The sequence below is a fragment of the Myxine glutinosa genome, chromosome 5 (genome assembly GCF_964187855.1).
Source record: "Myxine glutinosa chromosome 5, kmMyxGlut1.1, whole genome shotgun sequence".
Classification (NCBI taxonomy): Eukaryota; Metazoa; Chordata; class Myxini; order Myxiniformes; family Myxinidae; genus Myxine; species Myxine glutinosa.
This window is the reverse complement of record NC_136265.1, coordinates 182,930,627-182,949,907: the sequence shown is the minus strand read 5'-3', so window position 1 is coordinate 182,949,907 and position 19,281 is coordinate 182,930,627. Positions and strand designations below refer to the sequence as shown.

Genomic DNA, 19,281 nt, shown 5'->3' with positions numbered 1-19,281 from the left:
ATCCTTTACTTTGCGATACAAACGCAATTTCCGCCATTTCCACTCACGATCAGGCCTCCACAGTGACCGCGCCTCTTCTTCCTCCTACAACTTCGTCTCACTTCTTTCACTCAAAATGCACGAAATTCTGCCGCATGAAATTATGTAGAGGCCTCGTCGGGGGGATATAAGGTAGATAAGGAAGGCGTTGTAACAGAAGAATCAAAATAAAAGTGGAAGAACATCAGGAAATGGAAGCTATTCTGGACCCACAGCCAAACCCGACAAACCATTGCAATACACCCCGAACGTCTAGCGCCGCCACAAACTACACCATGGAATTGCAGCTGGTGCGGTTTTTTTAAACCATTGATATTAAAATAAAACGTAGCCTAAAACCACCGGGATTTTATGCTGATTCCGAATCTGTGTCTAAAACTTTTCTCCGATGTGTAGTTCTTGAGTTATAAGCGGACATCCAGACAGACACACACACACACACACACACACACACACACAGACACTCCTCCTTTATATAGATTGTAATATATTGTATTGTATATTGTATTGTATTGTAATACTGTCCTGTAATTTTGTCTCAAACACAAAGTCACCATTTTCACTTTTTGTTCCACTGTGAACACCATAGTTGACGTAGGATCCTACTGACTACATGTTTGAAATGGTGTACCACCACCACCACCACCACTACCCTAACCTGCAAGAGGGAAGTGTATAGCTTTAGAAACGACAGAATATCAGGATGCTCAAAATAGTCCACTTTTTGTGAAACATCATGTTGTTAAATCACATTGACATCCTCACGTTGTTCCTTTGGAATCCTCCAGCAAAGTTTCACAAAGATAGCTGGAAGTGTTTACAAGTTATCACACTCACAAACAAACATAAGAGACTGACCGACATATGACAACCAGACAGGGGTGAGGAGATAACCTCCATCGACCTTTGGTGGCGGAGGTGGCATAAAAATGCGAAAACTTTGGAGGGGGTGAATACTTTTGCAGGCCACGGTATACTTGATTGTGAATTATCATGCAATTCAGTGTAAGCAGCCACATGATAATAAATGTTACATATATAATTATAAAACAAAGTATTTTGTTCCTTGTTTTGAACGTTTACATCTGTTGGAAACTGTTCCACAGGAGGGTCTGTGGGCTCTCAGCTGCTCACCTTGCCCAGTTCGGTTGGTCACGTGACCCTCCAAGCCCCGACAGGCCACATTACTTTGCAGCCGTCTAATAGTGGTCACGTGACGCTTCCTACGGTTTCTCATGGCCACGGAGGACATCCAGGGTCACAACCTGCAGGGTTAGAGGGTGGTGGTCTTGCTTCTTGCCCGGTGTCCAGCGTGCCAGGTCAGTCAGTTCTATAGAATCCGAGTCTATGGGCATCGAGGCCGCAGATTGCAACCAAAATGCTTTGATTTCTTCAATTTTTTAATCCAAAGTAACCCTAAAAATGCTGATGGAATTGCAAGTGTGTTTGGAACTATAAATGATCTGATGATGTTATACTTTCTGCTGACATTGAATCGCAAAGTATGTTTATCATACACTCTAACATGGCGTAGCCATATTAATAACCGTGCCAATGGGCGTATCGTTTGCGCCATCAGTGGCAGGTCATATGGTGTATCCAGGGCCGCACAGCATCATGTATGCACCATCCTCCCTGCCTGAAGGAGAGCTTGCCCTGCTGAACGCCTTCCATCCGCTGCCTTCACCCATGCAGCTCACACAAGCGCACTCCTCCGATCAAGGTCAGAGTTCCCATTCAGTTTCCTCAATTCCCGACCTCTTTATCCTCAGCTACCCTTGTTTGCTCCCTGTGATGATTCTCCTATAACAAGGAGGCTTTCAGTCACTGCCCATTGTGTTTGTACCAAAACTGTGTGCCTTGTGAATTTTTCTGGGTGTTTTCTTGCCAGGGAGTTTGCAGCAACTGATGTTTGCTGGGCCAGGTGGTCCTGTACACATTCCTGTGCAGTTGCAGCAGGTGAGATCTATAAATTGGCTGAGTTGGACACTCCATGGGAAAATGGAACTTTGTATACAAACGAGGGCCAGTCAATAAGTAACCTTAAAATGGAGATATAAATTTGAGAATGTAATGTGTGTAGTTGTAGACGACATATGCTATATCAACTGTATGGGTAAGAGTCATGTTTTGCCTGTTTTAGATTTGGCAACATTGAGCGTATGACGTCAGTAGAGCAGTTCCAAGATGGCGGCTCCCTTAGAAGCATGCACCGGGGAGGAGAAACGTTCTGTCATCCGTTTCTTGGGAAGTGAGGGTGTGAATCCCAGTGAAATCCATCACAGAATGAAGATGCAATATGGTGACGCATGTTTATCACTGCAGCAGGTGTACGACTGGAACAGGAAGCTTAAAAGTGGAGTGTCCAGTGTGGCAGACGCTGCTCGCTCGGGCCGGCCTCACACAGCCGACACACCAGAAATGGTTGTAGGAGTTGAGCGCGTGCTAAGGGAAAACCGTCGCGCTGGATGAAGTGGTCTCCGAATTGAACATTAGCTACGGATCAGCACACCATATCATTCACAATGTGCTGGGGTTCCGCAAAGTGTCTGCAAGGTGGGTGCCTAGACAACTCACACCCAAACTGAAAGAACGGCGAGTCGAAGCATGTGAAGAACTTCTGCGACGTTACGAAACCGAAGGCAACACTTTCTTACAGCATGTAGTGACTGCGGATGAAAGCTGGGTCCACTACTTTCAGCCAGAAACGAAGAGGGCAAGCATAGAGTGGTGCCATTCAACTGCACAGAAGCCCAAAAATTTCCGCACACAGCCGTCCGCTGGAAAAGTGATGCTGACGCTCTTCTGGGATAGCCGAGGCCTACTTGTGGTGCATTACATGCCCAGAGGGACCACAGTCACCAGTGCATCATACTGCGACCTCCTTAAAAATCATCTGAAACCAGCAATCAGATCAAAACGTCGTGGACTACTCCCTACTGGTGCTTTGCTGCGGTATGCCAATGCTCGGCCCATCCATACTTTCCGCAATCAACACCAGATTATGCAGATGATCTGGTGTTCATTGCGGAAAGTATGCATGGACTGAAGGAGAAGATGAACGAGTGGAAGGAATGTATGGAGGCAAAAGGTCTGAAGGTGAATATCGGAAAAACGAAGGTGATGGCAAATGGTAAAGCATGTGGTGAGGTGGAAGGAACTGGGAAGTGGCCGTGTGCTGTGCGCAGGAATGGTGTCGGAGTGAACTCCATTCAATGTACAATGTGCGCTGAGTGGGTTCATCAAAAATGTAGTGGCCTGAGAAGGTCATTAACCAGTGTGGCAGCTACATTCAAGTGTAAGGTGTGCACAGAGGGAGCTGCAGATGGAGGAAATGTTGAGTTGGAACTTGGAGACGGCGTGAAGCTGGAAGGTGTGAAAACATTTTGCTACCGAGGAGACATGCTGAATTGAGAAGGTGGATCAGACTCGGCAACGGTCGCTGGAGTGAGATGTGCATGGAAGAAGTTTCGGAAACTGAGTGGCGTGCTGACGAGGAGGGGAGTGTCGTTGAAGCTGAAAGGAAAGGTGCATGCTGCATGTGTGAGACGTGTTATGATTTATGGAAGCGAGACATGGGTAATGAACGAAGAGCAGCAACGAAGGCTGGAAAGGGTGGAAATGTGAATGGCTCGGTGGATGCGTGGAGTATCGTTGAGAGAGAGGAAGACAAATGATGAATTGCAAAAGATGATGGGAATAGAGCCTGTGATGGATACTGTGAAGAGAAACAGGTTGAGATGGTTTGGTCATGTGTTGAGGAAGGATGAAAGTGACTGGTTGAGAAGAGTGATGGAAATGAATGTAGAAGGAAGTAGAGGACGGGGAAGACCAAGAAAGACTTGGCTAAAGGTGGTGGAAGAAGAAATGCGGGCAAGGGGGTTAACAAGGGAAGATGTAAAAAATAGGGCAAAATGGAGAAGATTGTCATGGAGCCCGCAAGGCTAACCCCCGCTCTAGCAGGGAAAATGGCCTTAAAATGCCTGTTGTTGTTGTTTGTATGCCAATGCTCGGCCCCATACTACCCGCGCTACAGCTGCAACAATCGAGGACCTGCATTGAGAGTGTCTTCCTCATCCACCCTTCTCGCCAGACCTTGCCCCTTCGGATTACCACATCTTTGGACCACTTAAAGAGGCGCTTGGTGGAACCACTTTCCGATCCGACGAAGAGGTCCATGAGGCGGTGCCCGAATGGCTACACAAGCATCCGAAATATTTTTTTTCTAGAGGAATCCAGGCCTTAGTAAAGTGCTGGAAAAAATGCATAGAACACAATGGAGATTATGTTGAAAAATAGCAGTTGTTACGCACGTACAGGCAATAAACAAGTTGTGAAAAATATTTTAAGGTTACTTATTGACTGCCCTATATATATATAGTATATATATATATATATATATATATATATATATATATATATATATATATATATATATATATGTATGTATATATATATATATATATATATATATATATATATATATATATATATACACACACACACACAAGTTAATAAAGCTAATCGTGGAAAAGTTTTTGGAAGTAAAGAATACCATATTTCTGCTGGACAGCTGGAGACGTTTGGGCAGCTGAATTGTCTCAGCTGGTTCTTTCTGACCCCAACTGATAACATGTATTCTGAAAGGTTGATTGAGCTGTTATTCTGTCCAAATAAGGGGAAAAAAATAGACTGGGATATATTATATATCCTTTCCTTCCAGGACTTGAAGTTTGCACTACACCCTCACTTCAGTTTATCCTCCATCCCTACCATCGATATGGATTACATAGATACGACACGCCTATCTCGACAGTACGGCGAGCCAAGGTCATGCGGCTGTGACCGCACAGTGCTCCAGCTATTCTGGCTAAGCAAATGCTTGTAATACGAGTACCATGGAAAATCGCAAAAGGTGGGTCAGGGAAAAGTGCGTTAACTCTGTAATTACTAGATCCATTTCGACATAATTTGCAGATCATAGTGTCCTATGTATTCAAGATAATTTCAAACGTACGACGAATGTAGTGAATTTTACACCAATATTGAGAATATTGAGAACGCCAATATTCTCCAACACTCATTTTGACGTCATCGAACATGAGACATTTTCATAAAATAAAAGTTAGAATCCATGATCCTTTTAAGAGACATTTTCAAGTTCGACTGTAACTTTATTTTAAGTAAACTAGCAACAGTACCCGCCCTACGAGCGGGGCTTCAATTGGGAAGCCCAAATGAAAAGGTAAAATATCAGAAATTGAAGGCTTTTTTATTTTAAACGATTCATATAAACATCCGTTGAATCATATCACACGCAAATCATCAAAATCTAAATGGTACATGGCTTAGCAGTACATGGACGATCACGTACCACGTACGTCTCGCTCGCTCTCATGTTGTCCCGATAATGATCCTTCTGCAGGTTCACCGACAGAAACCTTGTTACGACTTTTACTTCCTCTAGACAGTCAAGTTCGCTCATCTTTTCGGTGCACCAGCACGAGCCGAGAACGGCCCGTGCAGGGGCTGATCCGAGGATCGAATCAAACCGTCCAATCAGTAGTAGCGACGGGCAGTGTGTACAAAGGGCAAGGACTTAATCAACGCGAGCTGATGACTCGCGCTTACTAAGAGTTCCTCGTTCGTGGGACACTGTCTCAAGCCCCAGTCCCAATCACGGATGGGGTTCAGCGGTTTACCCGAGCCTGACGGCGAAGGGCAAGGTACACGCTGGCTCGTCCAGTGTAGTGCGCGTGCGGCCCCGGACATCGAAGGGCATTAAACGTTCATTAAACATTAAACGTTCATTAAACATTAAACGTTCATTAAAGGATTGCGAAAGGAAAAACATTACGAAATTACGTTCACACCGTCACGTCAAACAGTACCGTGAACACAAACATCGTCACAACATCGTCACAATGAGAACATCGTCACAATGAACATTATGCGAACGCGAATGTTATGCGGGAGTCCAAACCTGAGAATGTTGGAGACCAAAGCTGAAATTGGGAAAACTAAATAGCCTATTTTACTCCCAGGGGTCCCACGATTACCCACCCAAAATATCTTTGCGATCAATTCAGCAGTTTTTACGGTACCTTCGAACAGACAGATGGACATTTGGTGAATTATAGTAAGATCAGAAGACATTATAATGAGCACAGAATATCCGGATGGGAGAGACATTTTTTCAAGAGAATGAAATATACAGTCAAACCTCGTTAGTAGATGTATATGGTCGGTTCTAGGACAGACCACATTTCCCACATTCCCCACACACCCCTTGTCCCCAAACCGAAACTACCTCAACTCAAAAACAGGAAGTGGCTCACCACAAACCGGAAGTGACCAATTAATTATTTATTTTTAAGATTTCACGATTTTCAAAAAATTAAAAAAAATTGATTTTCAAATTTACTGATTTGCCAATTTTCCTGATTTTCACGATTTCCCCAAATTTTTTAACCTTGTGGTTAAAAAATTATTTTATAAATATTTGTGACAACGAATGGGAATTCCTACAGTGGGTACGCAAAAACTCAGGCTTACCATGGGCAATGCAATCCATCGCTATATAGGAACTTTCACCCCCTACATATTACGAACCATTCGTTTAAGTGTTTTTTCAAATATTTGTTTAACAACAACATCATTAACTTTCAATCGAATGAACAACCCATGCTCACCAACCAGGATCTGAGAAACCTCGATTGCACAAATAACCTTACAGTTTGCCCCCATCAAATCTTGAAGATTGATACAACAATTATCAATACTAGGGCATGCCCGTACTATATCTATATCTAAAATTATATCCCCCCCCTCTATTTACATGAAATGGTTTGGTCCAAAGCGAACGGCTTGCGAGTACGGTGACAATCCCCCCCCCCCTCTATTTACATGAAATGGTTTGGTCCAAAGCGAACGGCTTGCGAGTACGGTGTTTTTTATCGGACCCGTGGAATTATAGATAGTAGTTTTAATTAGTTTTAAAACATAGTTTAACGGCAACATAGTTTGCCAACGTGAAATAAATGAATACGCTCTCAAATGTGCCGTCCGAGGCAGAGTGTGTTCGCCACGTTCGGCACACGCGATAGCTCGCTGCTCTCTGATTGGTTGAATCGTTTTTTGGACATAGCTCGGTAAGTAATTGTCCGATTAATATGAAACCTTGAAAAGGCACATCCTCGGGTCCCCAGCAATATACCTGGCAAGTTTAAAGTATATCGGACCCGTGGTTGTCGAGAAACAGCGGTCACAGACAAACAAACAAACAAACAAACACACATACAGAGATTACTGGAATTATAGATAGATTATCACCAGAAACATTATCCTTATAAAATGTAATAATCTCTATTGGAGAATCATTTTCATCAGTTGTCATAAGCGTTGGGTACATAGTGATAGCACAATCCCCCATAGACGCCCTCTCATCACACTGACGCCAAAATATATTTACTATGTTAAGAGGATATTTAAATTTAGTTTCTCTTAATACATGGGACTAAACCAATGTAAGAATCAAATATCAAATGTAAGAATCTTCAAGAAATCAAAAGTAGCCTGGTGTTGGCTTAGCGGTTAGGGTGCCGGCTTGGGATGCTAGGATCCTGGGTTCGAATCCTGATCAATCACTGAATTAACGCCAGAGGGGTTGACTCAGCCTGTCATCCTTCCGAGGTCGGCAAATTGAGTACCAGCTTGCTGGGATGAATGATCACAGTGTGTACCCCGGCTTAGAATAGGTACACCATATCCCTGCACATCATAAGAGCGTGACCAAGTGTTCGTGTCAGGAAGGGCATCTGGCCATAAAAACATTGCCTCAAACAGGGAACCATGATTGTCATGGGGCCCGCAAGGCCAACTCCCGCCCTCGCGGGGAAAATGGCCTTAGAACGATCATTCATTCATTCATTCATAAAGAACAAGAAGAACAGGTAGCTCATTCGCTTGTGGTTAGTGGATTTACTATTACGAAAATACTTTTTATCAATATACATGTTCTAAAATCAAACCCCCTAAAAGCTTCTTCTTATATTGAATTACCGAAAAATATAAAGCTTAAAAAGGCGATTATTAATATTCAAAACAAAGATCATAAATGTTTTCTATGGTCTGTTCTTGCACGCTTACATCCCGCTGAACATCATGTTCAAAGGGTATCACATTATGAGAAATATGAAAATCAGTTAAATGTTACTGGTTTACCATTTCCAATGTCCATGAAAGATATTCCTAAATTTGAGTAAATGAATAATCTGTCTGTTAATGTTTACGGACTAACGGGTAAAAACAAAATTCAGGTTTTACAAACTTCTGATAATTATAAAAATGATGAAACTCATATTGACCTTCTATATTATAATTTGGAAGAAAATTCACATTATGCTTACATCAAAAATTTGTCAAGATTAGTTTCTTCACAAATAAACAAACACGAGGCTAAAAAATACACCTGTAAGCGATGTCTCAACGTCTGTAATAGTCAAGAAAGATTAGACAAACACTTACAATACTGTGTCATACATAAAGCCACCGTAATTAATATGCCGGCAGAAGGTTCAAACATATCATTCGAAGATTTCAATAAAACTATAGTGCATCCATTCGCGATATATGCCGACTTTGAATGTATTCTTGAAAAGATGGATAACGTTTCTTCAAATCCAAACGAATCATCCACGAATAAATATCAAAAACATACTCCTTGCGGTTTCTGTTATTATATTAAATCATCCGCTGGCGATGAATACAACAAACAAGAAATTTATAGGGGGGACGACGTGGCTTATGAGTTTATAAAACTATTACAAACGGTGCTCTATTAGAGCTATTACTATTAGAAAACTATTGGAAACTGTGCTCTCTTAACGTTGATAATGGAACAAACCAATAAACTGATGAATCCTCTAACAAAAGAAGAAGAAACAGAATTTGAGCAATCAAATAGCATCTGTCATATTTGTGATAAGAAAATTGATTTGGAGGATGGTCCAACAAATGTAAAGGTTAGAGATCATTGGCATCTCACTGGTAAATATAGAGGTCCGGCTCATAATGCGTGTAATCTTAATTATAAATGCCCCAACTTCATCCCAGTCTTGCTTCACAATAACTCCCATTATGATACACATCTATTTATTAATGAACTTTCAAAGATGTCCGGGGACATTTCAGCAATTCCTAACACAGATCAGAACTACATTTCATTCACAAAAACAGTTCCTTCAACCATAATATTAAGTCATTCAAAAATAATTTTGACAAATCATATTACAGCTCACATCAGGTTTCTTGAGTCATTTAAATTTATGGCAAGTCCATTATCTACCTTAGCATCAAATATTAAAAACTTTCCATATCTTTCAGAGTATATATCAAATCAAAGCGAACGTGAACTCTTATCACAAAAGGGGATATATCCGTATGATTACATGGATTCATTTTGTGAGATTTAAGGAGACACATCTTCCCCCAAAATGAATACTTCCATAATGAGTTAAATAAATGTCATATAACTGATAAAGACTATGCTCACACACAAAATATTTGGAAAACGTTTAACATAAAGAACCTTGGAGAGTATCATGATTTATATATTAAAACTGATGTCTTACTACTAGCCGACGTCTTTGAAACTTTTAGAACAGTCTGTCTTAATAAACAATCATATGGGTTAGACCCCGTTCACTACTACACCACTCCTGGATTGGCTTGGAGTGCTATGCTAAAAATGACGAAACAGAAGTTAGAGTTAATCACCGATGTAGATATGCTTTTGATGACAGAAGAGGCAAAAAGAGGAGGAATATCACAAGTATGTTCGAAGAGATATTGTAAAGCCAATAATAAGTATCTTCCTAATTATGATGATACGAAAGATAGTTCTTACCTGATGTATTATGATGCTAATAATTTGTATGGGTGGGCTATGTCTCAAGCTTTACCTTATGGAGCGTTCAAATGGGTTGAAGAGAAAGATTATGAAGGGGTTTTACAAAACATTATTACATCCTCACAAAAAGAATTGGATGATTCAAAAGTTGGATATTATTTTGAGGTTGATGTAAAATATCCTGAAGAACTTCATAATAAACATAAAGATCTACCATATGCCCCTACTAAAGAATGTCCAAAAGAAGAATGGTTAAGTGATTTATCAATGATCATTTAATATTGTTACAGACGCGGTTTAGATGTTACTTTGGGCCGAGCGGATGGTCCACCGCGACCGTTACAGGATCCCCAATTGGCCCGACTCCCCCAACGTTGACCAGATCGCACCACAGATATTCAATCGGGAAACCTCTAAAGCGACCGAATGTAAAGAGGAAGAGAGAAGAAGACAAGAAGACGTACAGAAGAGTAATTGGATTTATTATTTACACATATAAGTAGGAAGCAAGCAGTCACGTTTATTTACAGGGACATGAGACGCAGGTGACACAGTGCAATCTTTAGCTTATACAGACTTATTGTTACTACCCAGGACAGCACGAACAAAACAAACTCACGTACGCAAATGGATGGAAATTGCAGGCAGGAATGACAGGAGGTGGGTGGCTGGAGGAAGGCCCGGAGCTGGCTGGAGTTTGATCCCGCACGGGACGTCGGGCTGGACCTCGACGGCCGCCGATGCCACCGATCCTGTCGTGTGCGCGGGGTAGCGGGTCGGAGCTGCTTGGTGGAGCCAAGCCAACGCTGCTGGTAGGGGGTCTGGCGTGACGGGTTCTCTCGCGTGACGGGTTCTCTCGCGTGACGGGTTCTCTCCTCTCTCTTTTGTTTGTCCAACCACTCTTTCTCCAACGCAACCACTCAACGCAACCACTGACCACCCCTGACGACCAACTCAGCTCTTGTCATGGACCTCTCCATGCGCTCTTGCTCTGACGACCCAGCTCCTTCCCCTGTACTCGTCTCTCCTCTGTAAAAGCTCATCTCTCTTGGGGGCGTCTCTCATGGGTTATATATCGCCCCACCCTTGAACCTTTGCGAACCTCCCCGATCGCTCTTCCTCCGCCCTCTCAAACCAAACCCCTCGTGCTCGGTTGGTTGTTCGGGGCTGGCTCACTCCTCCCCTCTATGACGAGGTGGAGACACGCCTTTCTTCCCCAACCCTGCCTCGTGGTCAATGGCGGATGAAGGGAAAACCGCCCAACATGCAGTTGGCAATGCGAATTGCAATTGACGAAAAGGGGGGAATGGAAGTGTTGGGAGTGGGAATGAAGGGAATCTATCTCTTTCACTGGTGCAATGGAGTATTTCAATTAATGGGAGACACAGCCTTACCCTAAAAACACATAATAAGATATAACTATTGAACAGGGGTATTCTATGATTGGCTGTGGTGTGGATGCTTTATGGACTAATTATGGGATGCCCTTTGACCTTTACACAGCTCCGGAGGCAGGAGGCGCAGAATAAACAATAATAATAATTCACACAATCAAAAAAATATACAGTCCTCATATCCGCAACACTGCACCCTCCTCCTCTTAGGCAAGTCCCGGGCCTACAACTTTTATTTAGTGTGACACGTAGGTGTAATTCCCTCTACTTTTAACCTGACCCTGAGTGCGACAGTTTTAAAACATAAATAAATGTGTCCCGCTGCTCCATTGCACCCTGCCTAACAGACTTACGCCCACAGTTAACCGAATTACGGAATTGTTCTCAAACTATACATTTACGGTGGGGAGCATTATTTACAGTGACGTTATTTCTTATTTACAACGCAACCCAGGACCTGTGTTTTTTTTTCTTTTTAGGGAACAAGAAAAAGAAATTCCTGTTGGGAGGGAGGAGACAGCACGCTTTGCATCGATGCACCAGTACCAATACCACCAAAGCACCCAAAAGCACCCAAAAGCACCACAAAGCACCAAAAGCACCACTCGGTGCACAGTCACCACGGTTCATAATAAACAGAACAAAACAACTGGTGGTGGTCTTCTCTTTCTCTGCTGGGCCGATGTTCTTCCCGACGTCTTCTGGCTTCATGCGGCCTACTTGGAAATAATAAAAAGCACAACTTGTGTTCATTTTTATTTAGGGCCTCAGGGGCCAACTAAGGGTGGTCCACCTGTTTGGCATAGGTGCCGCCTTACCGAGGTCCGCAAGCAAGATTCCCTGGCCACTATGGCCGGTCTCCAACAGAGGTGCCCTGCCCCAGAACCTGGGGTCCATCAAGTGGTACTTGGCCGCAGAACAGCGGTCCATAAAGTGGTACATCAACGCAATGCATGCTGGTTCTGAGAATCTCGTGCGCACAATGGCCATCTCACGCATGCTCCCCTTGGCACCCAATGGCGCACAGGTCCTCAAGTGGGAGACAAAAGGGGGGAAGACAAATGAGCGAGGGGTAAGGTCACCAGGGTACACGTCAATAAAGGCAATGCAGGGTGAAGTGCGTACGGAGAGCGAAGGGAGAAAAACTCGTCCCTACCGTACGTCACCCCCCCCCCCCCCCCCTGTCACCTACACTACCCTTGCCCTTACCCCATATTTACAAGAATTTACACCTTTACAAATTCGTCACTACGTCTTGTCTTCCCCATCTTTCCCTTCTACACCAAATTCGTCTCCAATCCCTCTACTTCAAAATTTGCCATCACCAATTCATCATCAATCCTCATAAGGAGGGAGAGATGGAATTACGCACAATGTCACACCCACGTCATGATGCGTCTCACAATCCAAAACATTTGCATTAATGAAAAATAATAAAACATGGCATGGTGTGGAGTTACCTCATCTCAGGTGAGTGGATGCAGATGGTGCGAGGAGATCCTTCATCCTAACTATCCTCTAAATGATTTTAACACACTTTACACTACCCGGGGTCTCTCTTTGCCAATCCATTGGCCAACTTACACTATGGGTTCTAAAAACCAATTCCCATTGACCAAACTGTGGTGCTTCTCAATTTGGGGTCTCACTCCCCCGATTCATCTCCCGGTGCCCTTGCACAATTTCTGGGCTGTGACGTGTAGCTCTCCCAGCAGGTCTACCCACCTGCACACCTCCACCACTGTAGTTGCCACCCGAGCTTACCTAGCTCCTCACCCTAACCTAACTAACTGGGGAAGACCCCTCCTGGCTCTGTCACCCCACTCGGTGCCCTCTGGCACTGGGCTACCCGGGTCCGTCCTCCGGATCCTCGGGCCCCATCCACTACAACTACCGGCTCCCAGAGCCCACCTGCGGCCTCACCTGGCCGACATCCTCACAGTGGTGGAGTGCCCAACCAACTACACACACTAACAGGCTACACGCCCAGCCATTTCCACAACACTAATGCACCCATCCAAAGACCATTCTTTCACCCGCACCACAGATGCCAATATCCAACCACAATTTACCTGTACCCTCTACCTAACACTTACTCTACCCGCCCCGGGTATCCGTGATGGGGGTCCACTCTTCCCCCATTCACACCTTCGCACCATCCACTCCACTCCACAATTTCCACCATACTCACTCCACGACCATCCATTCCAATACTCCATTTATTCCACACTACCATTCTCCATACCTGTTGTTGCACACCTGTGCCCTCACACCTGGTGCCACCTGCACCCTCCTTTCTTCCTGGACCATTTGGTCATCACAATACACATCACCATCACTCACTCATACACTGCTCCATCCACCTGTTCAGTTGCACACCTGTGCAATCACACCTGTTCAATCCTCAAACACACGGCATCATCTCATCTAACTACTCCCCTCTGAAACTTGCGCTTCCCAGTCGTCCCTTTAAACTATTGCTCTCCCACGTCATTATCATCCACGCTAATCTACCTGCGTCCCCACTACAGGTATCCTTGTCACTAACTAATCATAACGTTACCTAATGTCATCTTCGCTAGATCCCTACACACAATATCCTAACCCACCCGGGCTAGTTTTCACTGACATCAACCCCATAATCTAGTGCTCCTTTGCCCCCCCTCCGTGAGGGATGGTGGATTTGCCATCCCACCACATCGGGGGTCTCTCACTATAAATTTTGTTCGTCCAAATTCAATAAATCAAAAATTTGCCAATCACTCTACCATCATCAAATTTTGCTTTTTTTCTAATTTCGGGGCCAAAACACTATCCTCATCACCCGTCTACTTATTAGATCCTCTCGGTGCACCAATTCCCTTCTAAAGCTCGGCTTCGTACAGCCGAGCAATGAATACGGGTTGTTTTGTGCCAGCGGCTGGATACGTCCCGCATTCGGGGCAGGGACGGGGGCTTACCCGGGCCGAGATCCCACGCACCACCTCGGCGTGGAGCCATCCAATGTCCCGATCTCGACCTGCCGGCACGTCTCAACAAAAAGTGGTCGCCATGATGACCCTTCCTATCGAGCTGCCCGCTCTGCCTAGTGGAGCACGGACGCTGCCGTTCCAAGCGAGGCCCAGCGTGGATCGCGTACGGCGGTCCTTTCGAACCCGCCGTGGCTCGGATCCCCGCTGGTTCTCGCGGCACGCGAAGCCCGGCACGCACCGAGGGCCCGATTCGGCTAAAAGTCGCTCTAACCGCTAACCCGGTTACCGTCGATGCCTCACCTGCATGCTTACACGCATACGCTACCCCTTTCTTGCTACTACCTCCAGCTGTTCCCATGCTCCTCGTACCTTTCCTTACACACCTCGGTACACTCATTCCGCTCACCGACTTGGTCACACACCTGACCACCGAACACCTTGGCACACATTCGTCGCTCGCACACCTCACCAACACACCTCTTCGCGCCCCTTCCTCGGTCACCTCCTCTGTGACCATCACAGGTGTGCTTTCACTCGCACACCCAACCACGTGCCTCACGACCAACTCAAGTGTGCATTCCCACACACGCTCTACCATTCCAGGTGTGCATCCTTCCATTCCAGGTGTACATCCTCGCTCACCTGTCACAACCAACTCACGCTCCGTGTCACTCTCACTACTTTCACCTCCATTCTTGACAGCGCACTCACCCTTACTCTCGACAGCGCACTCTTTCCTCATGCCCCTGTCCGTTACACACCTTTCTCGCGCACACTCTTGCGCACACTCTCCCGTTACACCCTCTGTAACACTCACCACAGGTGTACACTCTCTCGTTACTTCCTCTGTAACACTCACCACAGGTGTACACTCTCTCGTTACTTCCTCCGTAACACTCACCACAGGCGTGCATTCTCCCTTACTCTTGACAGCATGCGCTTTCCCCATGCACCCGTCCGTTACACACCTTTCTCGCGCATCCTCTTGCGCACACTTTTTCGTTACTTCCTCCGTAACACTCCCCACACCGCGCTTCCATGTGCTCCCTCGCACACGCGCTACTACCGACTCACTCTCGACAGCACACTCACTGGTCGGCGCGCACTTTTTCCTCACACACCCCATGGTCGGACATTCTCGCACACCTCTTTTTTCGCACACCTGACCTGTCACACACTTCACCAACGGCCTCTCACGAACACCCGGATCCATAGCAACCCCCAAGCCGACTGAAGCTTTCCTCACATCATATACATTGCCGAATATTTCGCCACTCACCTTGGCACCTCGTCTCCGCACCTCTTTTGCCACCTGCAAACTCTTTATTTGGTTAGTGAGCAGCACATCATGAGTTGAGCACCGACCTTGTACATATTCCATTACTTCCTCCTTTATCTCCCTCTTAGTTTCTGTCCGTCCCTTCTTAATTTCACTCACCTCTTCTTCCACTTCCTCTAATTTTTGCTTCACCTCTCTTATTTCCCGGTGCGTCTCCTCAAGTTCGTCCTCTAAGGCTACCGTGACCGTCTCTATGTGCATCCTCACCTGCCGGTCCTTTGTCTCCATTATCTCTGTCACCTCGTCCACCCTCATTGTCAGTCCCTCACGTACCATCTGACATTGCCTCTGTGTCGCTATTAATTCGTTTTTAATTTATTTTTGTGTCGCCTTTAACCCTCCGAGTACTGCAGTGTTCCTTTGAACCTGCTCCACTAACTCCGTTTGTCCCTCCGTCAGCTGTTCCACCTCCTCTGTCAGACCCTCTATGCCCCCCTGTAACCTAGCCGTATTATTCCTCACCTCTTTCTCCATACGCTTCTCACCTCGCTTTACCTCCTCGCGTAGCCCCGAAACCTCCTCACTTACACCTCGTCGTATCCCCTCTTTCATCTCCTCCATCTCTTTTGTAGATGCCACCCTCATCTGTCCCAATTCATCCCTCTGAGCATCCAGTTTACTTTCTAACCCGATTTGCACCTCCTCTATCTGGTTCCCCATTCGTTTGATTTCCCTGGCAGATTGTTCCCCTACTTCCCGCAATTTGTCTTCCATCCTATTTTCTAACCCCATTAACCCATTTTTCACCTCTTTTATCCCATTGTCTAACCCCTCAAATTTCTTGTCTAATCCCTCACCGGTACCCCTCGCTTCGTCCCTCATTACCCCCATTTGGCCCTCCAATCGCTCACCCTGAGCATCCATCCCTTTGAAATTATCATCTGTTTTTACCATAAAGGCCATCATCTGTTTCATAACCAGGTTCCAATTCATTGGCATCTCGGGTTCGGCTACCGCGACCATGGGCGCGGCTAAATTTGGTGCCACAACAACCATGTGCGCGAGGACGCCATCTTGTGCGCCCGAAACCTCGTGCGCGAGAGCGCCATTTTGTGCGTCTGATACCCCCTCAACCACATCCTCCATATACATTTCCCCGAGGTCCTGGGTTACCCCTAACCCGTCTATCTCCCCCACCGACATCCGATCGCCTTGATTGTCCATGGCGCGATCTCAAAATTCGGGTTTTATAAAACAAAATTTCGGCAGCTCGTAATTTTGACCAAAATTTTTTTTTCTACACGTTTTTTAAAAATTTGGTTCGGGCCTCGAATCCCACTCCTCGACACCAATTGTTACAGACGCGGTTTAGATGTTACTTTGGGCTGAGCGGATGGTCCACCGCGACCGTTACAGGATCCCCAATTGGCCCGACTCCCCCAACGTTGACCAGATCGCACCACAGATATTCAATCGGGAAACCTCTAAAGCGACCGAATGTAAAGAGGAAGAGAGAAGAAGACAAGAAGACGTACAGAAGAGTAATTGGATTTATTATTTACACATATAAGTAGGAAGCAAGCAGTCACGTTTATTTACAGGGGCATGAGACGCAGGTGACACAGTGCAATCTTTAGCTTATACAGACTTATTGTTACTACCCAGGACAGCACGAACAAAACAAACTCACGTACGCAAATGGATGGAAATTGCAGGCAGGAATGACAGGAGGTGGGTGGCTGGAGGAAGGCCCGGAGCTGGCTGGAGTTTGATCCCGCACGGGACGTCGGGCTGGACCTCGACGGCCGCCGATGCCACCGATCCTGTCGTGTGCGCGGGGTAGCGGGTCGGAGCTGCTTGGTGGAGCCAAGCCAACGCTGCTGGTAGGGGGTCTGGCGTGACGGGTTCTCTCGCGTGACGGGTTCTCTCGCGTGACGGGTTCTCTCCTCTCTCTTTTGTTTGTCCAACCACTCTTTCTCCAACGCAACCACTCAACGCAACCACTGACCACCCCTGACGACCAACTCAGCTCTTGTCATGGACCTCTCCACGCGCTCTTGCTCTGACGACCCAGCTCCTTCCCCTGTACTCGTCTCTCCTCTGTAAAAGCTCATCTCTCTTGGGGGCGTCTCTCATGGGTTATATATCGCCCCACCCTTGAACCTTTGCGAACCTCCCCGATCGCTCTTCCTCCACCCTCTCAAACCAAACCCCTCGTGCTCGGTTGGTTGTTCGGGGCTGGCTCACTCCTCCCCTCTATGACGAAGTGGAGACATGCCTTTCTTCCCCAACCCTGCCTCGTGGTCAATGGCGGATGAAGGGAAAACCGCCCAACATGCAGTTGGCAATGCGAATTGCAATTGACGAAAAGGGGGGAATGGAAGTGTTGGGAGTGGGAATGAAGGGAATCTATCTCTTTCACTGGTGCAATGGAGTATTTCAATTAATGGGAGACACAGCCTTACCCTAAAAACACATAATAAGATATAACTATTGAACAGGGGTATTCTATGATTGGCTGTGGTGTGGATGCTTTATGGACTAATTATGGGATGCCCTTTGACCTTTACACAGCTCCGGAGGCAGGAGGCGCAGAATAAACAATAATAATAATTCACACAATCAAAAAAATATACAGTCCTCATATCTGCAACAATATAAAAGGTAAATCAACAGAAAAATTACTTACTGCATTGTATGATAAAGAAAATTATGTTTTACACCAAAGGAGTCTAAAGCAATATTTATCAGCAGGATTGATACGAAAGAAGATTCATAGTCATACAATTTAAACTAAGTCATTGGTTGAAGAGGTATATTGATTTTAACACGCAAAGGAGAACTGAAGCAAAAACTGATTTTGAGAAAGACTTTTATAAATTGATAAATAATTCTGTATTTGGAAAGATGATGGAAAATCTTAGAGATAGACAAAAGATAAAACTTACTACATCTTGGAAACAAGCATCAAAATTAACTAATAAACCTAGTTTTCAAAGAGAAGTGGTGTTTTCAAAGAACTTTGTTGCTATTTATTTGCAAAAAGAGAGGATTGAAATGGATAAACCTATTTATATAGGAACGACGGTTCTTGATTTATCAAAATTACGAATGTATGATTACCTTTATATTAACTTGAAGAAGAAATATCAAGATAATGTTTCTCTACTTTATACGGATATGGATATTTTTATTTTGGAAATTAAGACGGAAGATGTTTATTCAGATATGCTTGAGGGTATTAACTTGTATGACACGAGTAATTATAAGTCAGACAATAAGTTGTTTTCCTCAACGAATAAAAAGGTTATTGGAAAGTTTAAGGATGAATTAGGAGGAAAGGTAATGACTGAATATGTTGGATTGAGATCTAAGGCTTAGGCTTATAAATATATTACTAATAATATTGAAAGATGTGATAAGAAGTTAAAAGGAATAAAGAAAGGTGTTATTAAAGAAGAAATAGAGTTTGAACATTATTATAATTGTTTAACTTTAAAGATGGAAGAGTTTAGAACCATGAATGCGATAAGAATATATCGCCCCCACTTTTAGGTGAGATGAATTGACGCTTTTTTAGCACCGCATATTACACATTCTTCCTTTTCATAAACTCTATTCTTTTTATTTATATCGTACGATATATTTTTAGTTTTGGTTTTCTTTTTGCACTTGATGCGATAACTC

At 44.8% G+C, this 19,281-nt stretch overlaps 1 protein-coding gene across 9 annotated transcripts in view; it reads left to right on the top strand.

The window, feature by feature from the left end:
* LOC137426610 (serum response factor-like) overlaps nucleotides 1-19,281 on the top strand; it is a 163,517-nt gene that overhangs the window by 123,129 nt on the left and 21,107 nt on the right. For 3 of the 9 annotated variants that reach the window (XM_078779233.1, XM_078779240.1, XM_078779239.1), the window contains 4 exons: nucleotides 1,146-1,358; nucleotides 1,619-1,762; nucleotides 1,931-1,998; nucleotides 11,823-12,121. In XM_078779233.1, coding sequence (XP_078635359.1) covers nucleotides 1,146-1,358; nucleotides 1,619-1,762; nucleotides 1,931-1,998; nucleotides 11,823-11,975 — 578 coding nt within the window. In that variant the 3' untranslated portion in view covers nucleotides 11,976-12,121. Of the gene's footprint in view, nucleotides 1-1,145; nucleotides 1,359-1,618; nucleotides 1,763-1,930; nucleotides 1,999-2,182; nucleotides 4,376-10,593; nucleotides 10,762-11,822; nucleotides 12,122-19,281 lie in introns of those variants that run through there. The other 6 variants (XM_078779235.1, XM_078779241.1, XM_078779237.1 and 3 more) reach the window with 4 other exon arrangements.